Source organism: Montipora capricornis, chromosome 8 (assembly GCF_036669925.1).
Source record: "Montipora capricornis isolate CH-2021 chromosome 8, ASM3666992v2, whole genome shotgun sequence".
Classification (NCBI taxonomy): Eukaryota; Metazoa; Cnidaria; class Anthozoa; order Scleractinia; family Acroporidae; genus Montipora; species Montipora capricornis.
The window spans coordinates 34,681,614-34,694,341 of NC_090890.1; the positions used below are offsets into that span (position 1 = coordinate 34,681,614).

The following is a 12,728-nucleotide window of genomic DNA, read 5'->3' on the forward strand; positions in this document are numbered from 1 at the left end:
CTCTCTGGGTAGGGTAAAACCCGAGACACACTGTACAAGGCAAGTGCCCCGTACCAATACGCCAACCTTGCCAATGACTCAGGAAGAAACCTCTCGTGCAATCGACCTTTCCAGAGTAAACCTCAGAAAAAAAAAATGGGGATCGACTTCATCGATGCAACCTTTCTGTACGTTTCGAGCTTTCCAAAGGATTCTCGTAATTTTCAAGAGTTATCAGAGCTGTACCATTTTGTACAATCTCAATTCCTAAACACACCAGGCCCCAGTTGTTCAAAAGGTGGATAACGCTATCCACCGGACAAATCACTATCCATTGGATAGCGCAATTGGTTTCGCTATTACTTATCCACTGGATATTAATTTATCCGGCGGATAGCGCTATCCATCGTTTGAACAACTGGGGCTAGGTTTTAACGCAAAATCTCGTGTTCTCTCTTCCTTAAAGAGCTCGTCATTATTCGTGCTAGCTCCGAAAGCAAAGAGTACTGGGTACCCAGGGAACATGTTACACTGGGTGTCCAAGACACTGACACCATTAAGTACCTTGTCGAACAACTGTGCACCATTTTTCACCGGTCAAGGAGAATGGCCCTTCACAAGGAGAACTATCCGTGCAGAAGCCGATCCAATGCTCTAATGCTGTTTAATCCAGCCACTAAGGCCGAGTACAGATTCACCAATTCCACACTTAAGGAGTACAAGATCAAGAACGGAACAAGACTGTACCTGTATTACTCATGAAAACGTAAAAGCCGTTACCTGTGCGTCTATTTACCCGCAACAAGTTAACAGTTGGTTATTCACTGTTTGCTTAAACCAAAGCTTTTTGTGTCAAAACAAAGAGGCAAACATAAGACGATAATTCAACGCGTCGGCGCCCGAGAAATATGAAAGCGATACCTGAATGCGACTTTTTTCACTGGTTCAAACGCTTTCTAAAAATAAGTCATACAACTTTGATTGCAAACATTGTTTCCCCTGGTTTAAAGTTATCTTAATGTAGGGGAGAAGGTTCCCTTAACTGAGTAAAAACAATAGAGACGCAATAAAAATCAATTATTCAGTTCGTCACATTGCATTATGTTTAATCTGGTGTATGGACAGTCATAAGGGAACTCAAGCAAAATAGTTATCAGAAACGGATGGAAAAATAAAAATGCTGTAGGTTCCCATTTAACGAGAACGAATCAAAGTAAAGTTGAGGAATGAGCGACTAAATGCCGTTCGATCTCGTCAAAACCATACATTTGGTCACTTCTTGTTGTTGCCAAGCAATGAACTCTCACAGTAATGCAGTAAAATGCGTGTTACACATGCAGCACGGTTATGTTTGATAAAGCCAATGAAATGTGGCGTGACCGTTGGCTACGATGTACCGTTTCCGTCTAAAGCAACACAGATGCATGGGAATTTAAATTAAACAAGGACTCAGCGATTTTGTTGTTCCTTTAGCACCTTCACTCAGTTGAAACGCATGTCTAAGGCTCGTACGCACCAATAAAGTCTCTTGCGGGTTGCACTGCCCACGGAGGTTTGCGTGTACATTTCACGAAACGTATCATTAAAATATCACACAAACTCGATGCACCGAAACGATTTGTCCATGTATAATACAGGTATTATATGACGACAAAAAAGTGACACAATTCGTGAAGTTACAAGTCGCTCCAAACTCCCAAATGTTAACCCAATCACTCCCAGGAACGAGGCTACATAGATTTTACTCTGTCTACCGTCAGACGATTTTACTCGTAAATGGGAGGCAGTTTAGGAGCCGATGGATTCTCTCAAAAACACTAAGCGTCCTTCTCGAGCCAAAATTACCATGGAAATATACAAGCAGTAAGTGGCAGGTACAATGTGGAAGAAATGTCCATACCCAAACTGGCTCAACGACAGTAGAAGAACGCGTCTCAATCACTTGAAGAGCAGTCACTGTTAGAGGAAGCCTCTATTTACAACGTTTCCAAAAGTCTTAGATATAGGCATTGCCCTCACGTCAGATGATCCAAGTTCCTTTTGGAACCGCATATAATCCACTTCTAGTGTATCCGCGTTAGTTCTTCGACGACTTTGACAAGATCTTCCACAGTGCATTCCTTTTTCATTCCGCTACCGTCATCTATCTGTTAATGCAGGCAAAGTACTTTTTTTAAAAAAATGACTTATTGCTGATGTGTTGCTAAAGAAAGAAATCCTCTACTTCTAACAACGCCTCTCGAGACATTGATTTTTTCAAATGTTGCAATGCTTTGTAGCATCAGCTTTTAAACGATGGACCTACTCGGATTCAGTAGAAATGCAAACTGCATGTAGTAATTTGAAAAACTTACCAACTTTTTTTTTTTTTGGGGGGGGGGGGGGGGGTTAAAAAAGCTGCGCAATAAGACTCAGACAAAAACGTATTTCTTGAAGGGACGAGGAATACGGTATGTGTTACCAAGTATTTAACGCGTTGCCAACGAGCCTGCTTTAGGGGAATTAACATAATGCATCTGAGGAAGACAGTTGACCCTGAGTTAGCTTACAGTACTCAGAGATTCTTTTTAACCATCCAAAAGTTTCTAAGCAAAATAACTCTCACTTACTTGTAGTCCCGAGACTACCTCCTCCATCTTTGCCCGCGGAAGATCTAGGAAACTTTCGATTAGATCCCCGTCCACAAATCCTGCCGCAGGTTCTTGTTTTCGCTCATTGGAAAAGGAGCGCCAGGTACAAAAAGTCAAAGAAAAGAACACAGGTAGCTGTTATGTGTTACCTGACCCCGCAAGTCTTCATATGAAATATTTTGTCACTGTTGGCGGTCTTCGGCGGCTTAAATACCTAAGTGGTTGATTCCTGTTAATCAATTTTTATTTTCTCTCCTGTTGTTTTATCTATTCCATGAATTTTTTTAAATTGTGTGTTTAATTTTTAATTAATTTATTTTTGTTTTCTTTTTTTTTGTAATTTTGCTTTTATAATTGCGCCTGCATTCAACAATTACTACTATTGTAATTTGACTATTGCTACGCCTCCTAGCTAGATTAGCTTTCGTGTTGTTTTCTAGGTGGCCTTATACCCTATTTAAGTTATACTAATTTTTGTTCTCTTCTTCTTTTTCATGTGTTGTATAAATAAACCTTTTTGCTGTTGTTGTTGTTGTCATGCAGACGGTAAATCGAATACATGAATTTTTTTCAGTAAAAAGAGCTCACATACGGCGGAGTTTACATACGATAATATTTTCACAAAATGAACGGTGCCTATAACAGACAATTCTCTTAAATTCTCTAAATTGTCCAGGTGGGTGCTAGGATCACTTCTCTATTATACTTTCCGGTCTCTAAGTTTTACCGCTGTTTTCATAATTCTGCGGAATTTCACTGACTTTCAAGCACTAAGCACTCAACTGCATTTTGGCTTCCATCAATCAAATTTGCAAAAATAGCCGGGAAGATCGACTCCGCCTCCGGAAAGTGAATTGGAGTTCACAGCTCGAATACCATTTTGACATCTTTTGAGGTTTCAGTGAAACGATTCGTGCAGATTCCATCGCTTTCCATTGGCGGAGTCCAGTTCGAATGTACCGTGGGAACCAAATTAACGCTGCTGATTGGTAGGTTATGTTACGAATCAATTGATTTCAGCGTCAACTCTAGATATCAGCTTGGCGTCGAACGTTTGAAGATGAGATTCCGCAGAATTACGAAAATCGCAGTGAAGTCTGCACGATGAGTGAAAGAACACTTCACGGATATAAGTCACGTAACATCAAGGTCCTAGAAGTCACACGGTTCCAGTAAACGTCTGACGAAAGGAATCCGAAGGAAGACTGGGAAATAGTAAAAAAAAAAAAATTATGGTGGCACGGACAGTATCATGAACGAAGACAATTTGCATCTAGTCTGTCGTTCACAAAAAGGATATAATTCATGGTCTATCTTTCCCACGCTTTTGATCACTTTACTAAGTTTGCCTTGAATTTGAGTCAAGAAGTTGCTCAGCTCTTGAGGCAACTGCGCCACGATTCCTGTTAAGTTCAAAATAACAGAAGGGTTAATACAACACATAGTTAATAGATGTAGGCTGGTTATGAAACTCGACAAGTTTCTTTGTTTCATGTTTTTAATTGCTTTTTTGGCCTTGACCCTGCACAAAACCCGACAAAAACACTCTTTTTTCGGCAGGATAACCAATCAAAAGCTTGGACTAATTTATTCGAAATTAACTTGCGAACCAAAAACAAAAGATTGTGCAGGGTCACGGTCGGTTCAACATCGAATTGCGACTGTATTGTTCCTCCTTTTGAGGAGTTACGCCCGCTTACTTCAACTGGGAGAAGCGGAATAAATTAATACACCAAGAAATCGAAATAGGAATTTTTTTGATAGGTACACAGAATGAACATAGGGGGGTCTCACCAATTGTTCCATTGACTGTGCCAAATAAAATACAACCTTGGAATGGACTTGATGCTTCACCGGGATGCTCCATAACTAGAGATCCTGTAAGTGAAAAAAACCGCAACAAACAAACCTTTACCCTTTGAGTCCTAGGAATGATCGGTACATAAATTCTCTTCACAATTTCAATGAAATCTCAGTCAGAAAAGTATTGAGAATGAAGATTATTATTAGTTTAAGACGGATGTGCTCTTGATATAGCACCAAATTCTCATGACTATACAACAAAGAACTCTATGGTACTAGTTGGGAGAATATGCGCTCTTGGGAATAGAGTTACTGGTTCTCAATGAATCGATAACACGAAAAATGAAATTGGAATCAAAAGGGTTTACCCGCAAGGTCTAAAACCGTCAACTTTAAAATAAAACAGGAAATTAAAATAATCTATATTTATATACTGCGGTGTTGAGAGTTTTAAGGTCGTGAATACAACAACATTTCAAAAAGGATCAAACCAATCGTCATGAAAGCGTAAGGGAGCCAACTGATACTTTTGGTCGAGTCACCAAGGACAAATGCGGTTGGTAGCCAGAGAGCGATTTTAACCTCGATGAAGCGCATGACAAAATGAATTAATCGCGCTGACCATTGGCTAAGGTGTAACACCACTTCGTGAAACAGATGTCGTTCGGTCTTGTTACGCCACGCTGCGTAAGCCAATCAGAAACCGGCTTAGGCCATGTAAACAACATTTCGAGACCAGTTTTAAACGTTCCCGAACGAGTTTCGAACTTTCATGTTACACGGTGCAACACCTCCTAAAACTTTTTTTGCAGCGCCGTTGCACATAAGTTTCGGCTAAAACTTTCACCGTGTAACAGCGGCTTTAGATTATTTGATAATTAATAACAATAACTAAAAATGTTAATATTTAATAATTATTCCGAAAGTTTGCGTTAGACACGAGATGCCAAACGGGCAACGAGGTACAAAGTGTCCCATAGTTTGGCGTAGCAAAAGCACGAATGGAATACTTCAACAAATTCGGCTCAGTTGATAAAGTCCATATTTTTAGACAAAACCAGGCTTCCCACAAAGAATTTTGAAGCAAAGCGTTATTTGCGTTATCATTTTCCATGTCACTCACGTGACTATAATGGCATGCTAATTTAATGAAACAAAAGAAACCAGTTGTATAAAAATAGAGTTCAATTCCCAGAGGATTAGTTTGGAACACCAAGATGGTTGCCGCGTGACGTCATGTGCATACGTACTACAAGGCAAAGCACATGTACATTAGAAAATACCTGCGAAAAAACGCTAAACCCATTATTTGAGATTAAATTGAGGGCCTATTGAAGTAAAGAAAACCAAAGGCTACAGTGTACGAAAAAGTTGATTTGGTAGGTTCACTATCCCAATAACTCTCGCTAATAGAGTCATGAAGACAAGACGCTGTTCCACTGGACCTTCAACTCACCATGTCTAAACACATTAACAAACTCTCCCAGATGAAACTGTCCCGCTTCTTGCAAGTACGATCTGTCATCATCAGCAGCTGATCCACTATCTTTCTGGCACGTGAACAGATTAAATGAGTTTCCAGCTCCTAAAAAAGTATCATCATCAATAATTTCCACTGCTACCATCCAGTTTGGACTATAATCATGAGCTATCTGAAATACAAAATAAGAGAAAAGTCACAGTTTTTAAATGGCCGAGTCGCCATGCAACAATACAATTACGGTTTATAATTTATTAATTTATATTGCGCAGCCATCAATATACATTTTAATTCGGTTAAGCATTACAACTTAGACATTATCAAAATCTTACAATTAACTATATCATATCAAATCATCTTTATTTACCCTCGGATTTTAGAGTAACTTGACGCAGCTAATATCTCCGGGCATTTTACCCTTCCAACCTGAACCATGATACACCACAGAGGACAGACCACATTATCAGTCGGGAGCTTCATGCCCTACTCTTTCCGAATAGTGTGTAGGTTCTTTTACGCCTCAATGGTTTATGAACATTGAAGGGTGTGAGACGGGGCCTACAGTTTAACGTTTTTTTCCGAGAAGACTCGAAAGTCTAACCATTTCCAGATGTAATTACAAAGGCAGCACTTTCTCCTCAGTTATTCATAGACACTGAGGGTGCTTACCATTTAGCCAAATAATCCGGATGGAATGATCGTTGCATAAAGGTAAGCGATTTTCCGAATTTAATGACCAACCGGATGAGAATGGCGCTTACCATTTTACTACACAGCATTCCATCCCGCATATTTTACTCGATCTTGTGAGAAAGGGCCTGGAAACGGAAGGTTCTCGCAAAAGAGCATTTCGCGAATTCCGTTCCGAACGGAAAAAGAGGACTACCTCTGGAGGTTGTCCACAATTTCCGAAAAGATTTTCCGGAAAATTGCCTTTCCATTTGACCTCAAACCGAAATTTCCGGATTTTTTGGCTAAATGGTAAGCACCCTGAGTGCTGGTCCGACCGGAGTCGAACTCACGACCTCCCGTCCGCATGGCCAGCGCGGTGCTCAACCAATTGCCCCACCGGGACATGGCTGTTTAAAATTATTGGAAACGTTTCGGTTATCTATAGTTAAAATAGTATAGAATTTTAAACTACTGCCTATAGTCTTCAATAAATTTATCAAGAAAAAGCTTTCCAAAATCTAATCTTTCGGAACTCGAGCTCTAATTAATGCAAACTATCTCCATCACTTGATTAAGAAACATAACCAGGATTTAGTAAATCCACCCCTCCACAACATCTTTCCTAAATAAGTCAAGAATGTAGAATTTTTTCTCCACTAGATGGAAAAACACGAGTACGCTTTGAGACACGAAATACGTTTCTCGTGTACTTTCTGCATACATTTTTCTCCAGTGAACGTTGAACGGTTTAAGACAAATAAGGCGTAAAAATACATGTATTTAGAAGGAGTTTCAATCGAGTGTCGTAAAACCAAAACCAAAGTAATTACTTTGGCCAATCAAATAGGACGGACACAATCCAGTAAACCAATCAAAACTCGAAGTAATTACAAGCAGCCGAAACAAAGCACGGGAAAATGTGCACGCGCGAGCCACGATTGGCTTTGGTTTCACTTCTGATTGGTTGGAAAAGTGGTGCGAGAACTTTGAACCAATCACTGAGTGAAGTAATGCAAAACCAAAGCAATTCGCTAATTACTTTCGACATTCAATTGAAAACCGCTGTATTAGAAGAAAGAGATGACTCTACCTCTTCCAAGCTTCCTTCCATTGACTTGTACGCTAATAATGTCATGGACCTCATCAAGTCACCGACCTTCGAGCGAACACAACATAAATCACCCGTTAGATTTCGATGACCCATGAGTCACCGTGTGAATCATAAAAAGTATAAGTTACGGATGAATGAGCTGTTAATTGCACTGCCACTTTCGCATGTATTTTAATTCAATAGTTTCTTGCTGGTGAGCTGAAAAATGACATGTTGGACAATAATCAAGAGCTATCTGAACTAAAAAAAATTCTTTCCATGTTTATCCTAGCTGACTGTATAAAATTAAATACCCTGTCCAAATATAAGCCCCTTCCGTCGCGACATAGATTCGGCATTTCGTACATTTTGTCGGAAGACTCAGTTGTACCTTTTGTTCAAAACCCAGCACTCACCAAGATGAAATCCCCTTTAGACTTGAGGTACAAAGCCAGGATGTTGTTCAAGAAGCTGCACTCCACTCGCAACTCCTTGTCTGCTGTCCATTCATAGATACTGACCTGCAAAAAAGAAGTTTCGCATTACTTTTGAAAACTAAACTGAACTCGGATTTAGGATCCTCTTCTGAGAATTCTGAATAATAAATTTGAAATGTTCGAAACAAAATCGTGTAAATAGTGCAGATATCGATGATCGCATTTTAACGTTAGCAATGTGCCAAACAGAGCATTAAAACAGCATTGTTATTTATTCGTAAACAAAGAAAAAGAAAGTTGGTAAACGTATATCTTCATTACACCGTAGGTCGTGAAGAAATCCCTGTCCTTTTCAAGAGTTGAACAAGTACAAAGTACAAAGTACAACTTGCCGTACCGTGCTGTTAATGCCAGCCAAAACTTTGCCGTTAAATTCCACAAGTGAGTAAACGGCACCTTTAACTTCTTTTTCAGCAATTTGCACAAGTTTTCCTGAAACAATTCAGCAAAGAGAACAAGATTACTCTGGTGAGAAAGGATTACAAAAATACCCTTGCAACTACTTTCCTATGTTACTTATTTCTTTTATTTTATTTTTCATTTTTTTGAGCAAATAAATCGTTGATGTTGTTGCATAGACGCAGCTTAGCATGCACTTTATAAACATGTTTTGTTTTGTGTGAAAATAGTTCATAAAAACGCTACTGATCGAGCCACTTTAGTGGGTAATAATATTATACCCATTTTTTCTTTCTCTTTTTAAAGATAGCAGGTGCCGGACAAAAAGACAGAATCGCTCTTTATCGTACCTTCCAACAGCTGAAACAGAAGTAGTCGACCTGTTTTCGGTTCTGCCTCCTCGGGGAAAACGAAAGCTGTACCAACGCAGAAATAGGTATTCGAGGCAGCTGTACCACTATACGAGCTGTTTGCATCCCCAGATAAGTTACAGGATATTAAACTGGTTGCCCACTCGTGATCTTGAAGATCGTGTGCGTGAGTCACTGAAACAAGAAGAAGGAATTTTACGACCACGTCATGCACGGCTCCGATTTAACTGCACCCAAAAACAAAATAAAAATAAATGAGTGAATAACCTATATTTTGCGGTCGTATGTCTTTCAGTTCTCACGGTACTTAATGAATATTAACTGTATAACAACAGCAGTGTCAGAGGACTCTAACGCTATCCTTTAACAAGTCGCAGGAGCCACACCCAAATAAACAAAATAAATGAATGAGTGACTGGAGAACACGATCCCCTAATCGTCAGAAAATTGAAAAGTGGCCATGGTGAATTTCCTTGTTTCGGACTCTCAGGAAATGCAATGCGAGCAAATAAAACCAACCTTCGCCATATTACCGCGACTTAGTTAAGTGCATTATCAACGTCATCAAGTCAACCAATGGCTGTTTAGAAAACAAGCTGACCTTCTGATCAGTAGGCTGGGAGCTGGGTGGGGCGAGTAACAAACAGGGGTTGGAATAGGGAAAGGGGGGGGGGGGGGAGGTGAAGTTAGGTAAAGGTACACCTTATTTAACGTCGGTGATTCCTTTACCCTCTAGACCGAGGGTATTCTCCCAGGAAGCCGAGGGTGCGCTCATTTTACTCCCCTCTTACCATCAGTGCTCCGTTTTAAAAGTATTTAAAGCTACTTATGTTATAGTGAAAGGAAACAAGTCGAACAAGGATGTGAGATCCGGGGATCGAACTCGGGACTTCTTGCACCGAGGCCAAGCACCAACCGATTGTGCCACCCTTGCTCCTAAAGTTGGCATTCGATAGCTATTCTCAGACTTTCTCAGAATTAATTTTACTGCACGAGTACAGTAGAACATTTTGCAAACAACGCCTAGTCAATCCCCTCTGCACTCTGCAGTGTCCTTAACTGTCACCAAAAGGTACCTTCGAACGTGTGTTGATCGATAATCAGCAAGCTACTCCTTTCGACTTCGTCACCAAACGTGATGCCATCCACTGCTGTTCTATTCGAACTCTGAACTAAACTGCCAGCTATGCTGGAAGACGCACTGCTGGTTACGTTCTGGGCCATGGTGATTGCACTGGGGTGGAGGGGTCGCGTGTTATTGGTCGTAGGATCCAGGACCTCGATGCGCATTGAGATCACGCCGAATGTCGGGTGGATTCTTGGTAAGCAATGCGCCTGAAAATCAGAGATCACGAAACACAGCGGGGTTAAGCACCGAAAACGTCTACGCTTGTTAAACGCTAATCTTGATTATAGTCCCCGGTGTGCTTCCTTGGTGTGCAGGCTTATCCACCAAGAAATCGGGAAATCCGTAGGGTTTCGTTCCCCCCACTGACGGCAGGATTAAGTGATTGTGGTGGATCTTAACAAGAAACCATAACACATCACGCCCCAAACGAGCCCCCCCCCTCTACTCACAATAGTTGTGGTTACACACACCTTAGGTTTGGGGCCTTCACGGAGGGATGGCTTGGGTTGGTTCAGCTCAGGTTTCATGTACCCTCCGGGAATGCGGTTTACACCGTAAAAGGACTCCCCTTCGGGTTAAAAATCATAGGGTATTAAATTAATATACATTAGGGAATCTTCGTTTATTAGGTACGTTCTGCTTTGGATGAAATGAGCCAAGCCACCTCAGGGAGACCAGAAAATAAACTGTACTTTCAGTTCAGGACTGTCATGAGAAGTTCTTTTGTTCACTTTTATGTATCCATGAATATTACCCTTGAGCAAGCAGATTCGGTCTAGGGAACGCAGGTTACACACAAAAAACTTCCTCGCTCGTGGGGCAAACGCTAGTTTACCCAGTAGGTAAAATAGGGAACTTGATGTAACCAGGCAAATAATCATCAACACAGAAGATAGGATTTTTTTTTTTGCAAAATTTCAGTTTTACACAATAAAAGACTCTTATGTGCCGTTCTTCATACAGTAATAGGACCGATAACGATTTCGTACTCTGCTCAGGATCGGGATATAACGACTAAATCACGGCTACCAATACTCTCCATACGAAAGCGTCAAAAGTCGTATTAAAATTCACCTCGGACGTTGCTCCAAGCTGGAACTGTCCGAATGTGCAGCTTCTGCAATTGCGTCAATTGTTCCGATAGTCAAGGGCGCCTTCGCGTAGCCACGGCAAGACTGCAGCAAAGCAAAATATGGGAAAAAAAAATCATAATATTCCGCATCCCGAGATGGAAACAAACAGGATTTGCTGTGGATGGTCCGGTTTCTTTGCAGAACAATGAACACGAAAAAAAAAAAAAAAAAAATGTGAAATTATACAATCGAAGTTGTTCGCCTTTATAGCCATAAGCGTCTAACACATTACTGTCATGGGAAACCCTCGGAATTAATGTGGACACATGTAAGTCACTGGCTCTGTCAAAAAACAGAAAACTGTGATTGGCTGGAACGAAGAAAAACTGCAAACCAACGATAAAGATTCACGGCTTGACCTGTGAAAACGTATAGTACTGTGTCAAACGATACCTTGAGGTTTACATTAGAGAAGACCAGTTTGTGGTTACTGGAGTAGATAACAGTGGGTCGATCAGAACAAGCAAACACATTTGTTGTCGACAGCGACTTGAATGTTCCTTAGCATTGTGGTTGGGAGTGCCGAGGGGTGACTTCTTTCTCTCCGAGAGGGAACCGACAAATAAAAAACAAGAACGCACATGCGTGGTAAAAGGACACGATTCCTTAAGGGTCTTGAAAAAATAAATCAAAGTGCCACTGTTGTTTAATCGTGGATATGAAAGTTACCGCGAGTGTTTAAAATGGGCAGGCTGAGTTTTCTTTATGGAATTAGCATTGATAGTTGCCATGGATAATGTGAAAACAGGAATGGTGGGCTCTCATAGCCAACTAGATACCAAAACTAATGCATGTATGTGAGGTAAATCCCTGTGCGGCGAAGTCAATACTGTGAAGTAAGTATACCTTTCCACTGCGCATAAGATTACTCTTTAACACATCCTCATATTAAGAGCTGTGCCATGTGTTCAAAGTTTCGTTGCACTTTTGTGCCAGGTATAAATTCTTCCAACAACCTTGCGAATATTTATCACTATATCTTTGATAATGTTACCCTTCGAAACAGAGGATCTGAACCATAACTGATAACAGCAAGTGAATATATATGCAGGGCATGTTTATTATCACGAAAAAGACTGAGATCACTTGTGAAAGGGAATGGTTCTAACTTAGAACAAAGTCTTGAGCTTGACCAAATTTCAGTTTGGTTTAGCCTTGAAGCTCTGTATAGCTTTCCTTAACTGGTTTTATGCTTTTCATGTTTAGGACTCTGATATGTTATGGATTGCTTTTTCTTCTCGATTCCCTGCTGCTTCAATATTTTCAGATCTGTTTTGGCGTTTTGCATTGTTTCATTTTCCCTGAATTCTTCAAGTGATTTTGTCTCTTCCGCTTGATACATTTCTTCATATAAACTCTTTTTTGCCACTGCTTTGTCGAAATTATTACTGAACAATCACATCATTTTTGGCCAAAATGGGAATTTATTTATCCCCCGTGAGCTGAGGGGATGAACAGGCACTGTCTTCTCAGCACTGTGTCTGTCGATTCCATTTCTACATTAATTAAAGTCTTCGCGGTGGTCAGTGAAAGGGGGTGCACAAT

The 12,728-nt window shown here is 40.5% G+C and overlaps 1 protein-coding gene across 1 annotated transcript; it reads right to left on the reverse strand.

Moving 5' to 3' along the window:
* Positions 1-1,068: 1,068 nt before the first annotated feature.
* Positions 1,069-10,160, reverse strand: LOC138060113 (DNA damage-binding protein 1-like). Its single transcript, XM_068905820.1, has 10 exons — positions 9,998-10,160; positions 8,901-9,095; positions 8,489-8,583; positions 8,071-8,175; positions 7,655-7,720; positions 5,869-6,064; positions 4,404-4,487; positions 3,910-4,012; positions 2,589-2,712; positions 1,069-2,126 (listed from the first exon to the last, which is right to left on the reverse strand). Exons 1-10 carry the CDS (start codon positions 10,143-10,145, stop codon positions 2,043-2,045), a joined length of 1,200 nt encoding a protein of 399 aa, XP_068761921.1. The 5' UTR covers positions 10,146-10,160; the 3' UTR covers positions 1,069-2,042.
* Between the last annotated feature and the right edge of the window lie 2,568 nt (positions 10,161-12,728).

Bases quoted from the DNA above. Each gene is read 5' to 3' on its own strand.
- LOC138060113 (XM_068905820.1), bottom strand. From the start codon at position 10,145: ATGGCCCAGAACGTAACCAGCAGTGCGTCTTCCAGCATAGCTGGCAGT. The intron at 6,065-7,654 runs GTAGAGTCATCT...TTTGTATTTCAG, and splicing joins TGGAAGGAAGCTTGGAAGAG to ATAGCTCATGATTATAGTCC. The intron at 2,127-2,588 runs GTAAGTGAGAGT...CTGCATTAACAG, and splicing joins AGGTAGTCTCGGGACTACAA to ATAGATGACGGTAGCGGAAT.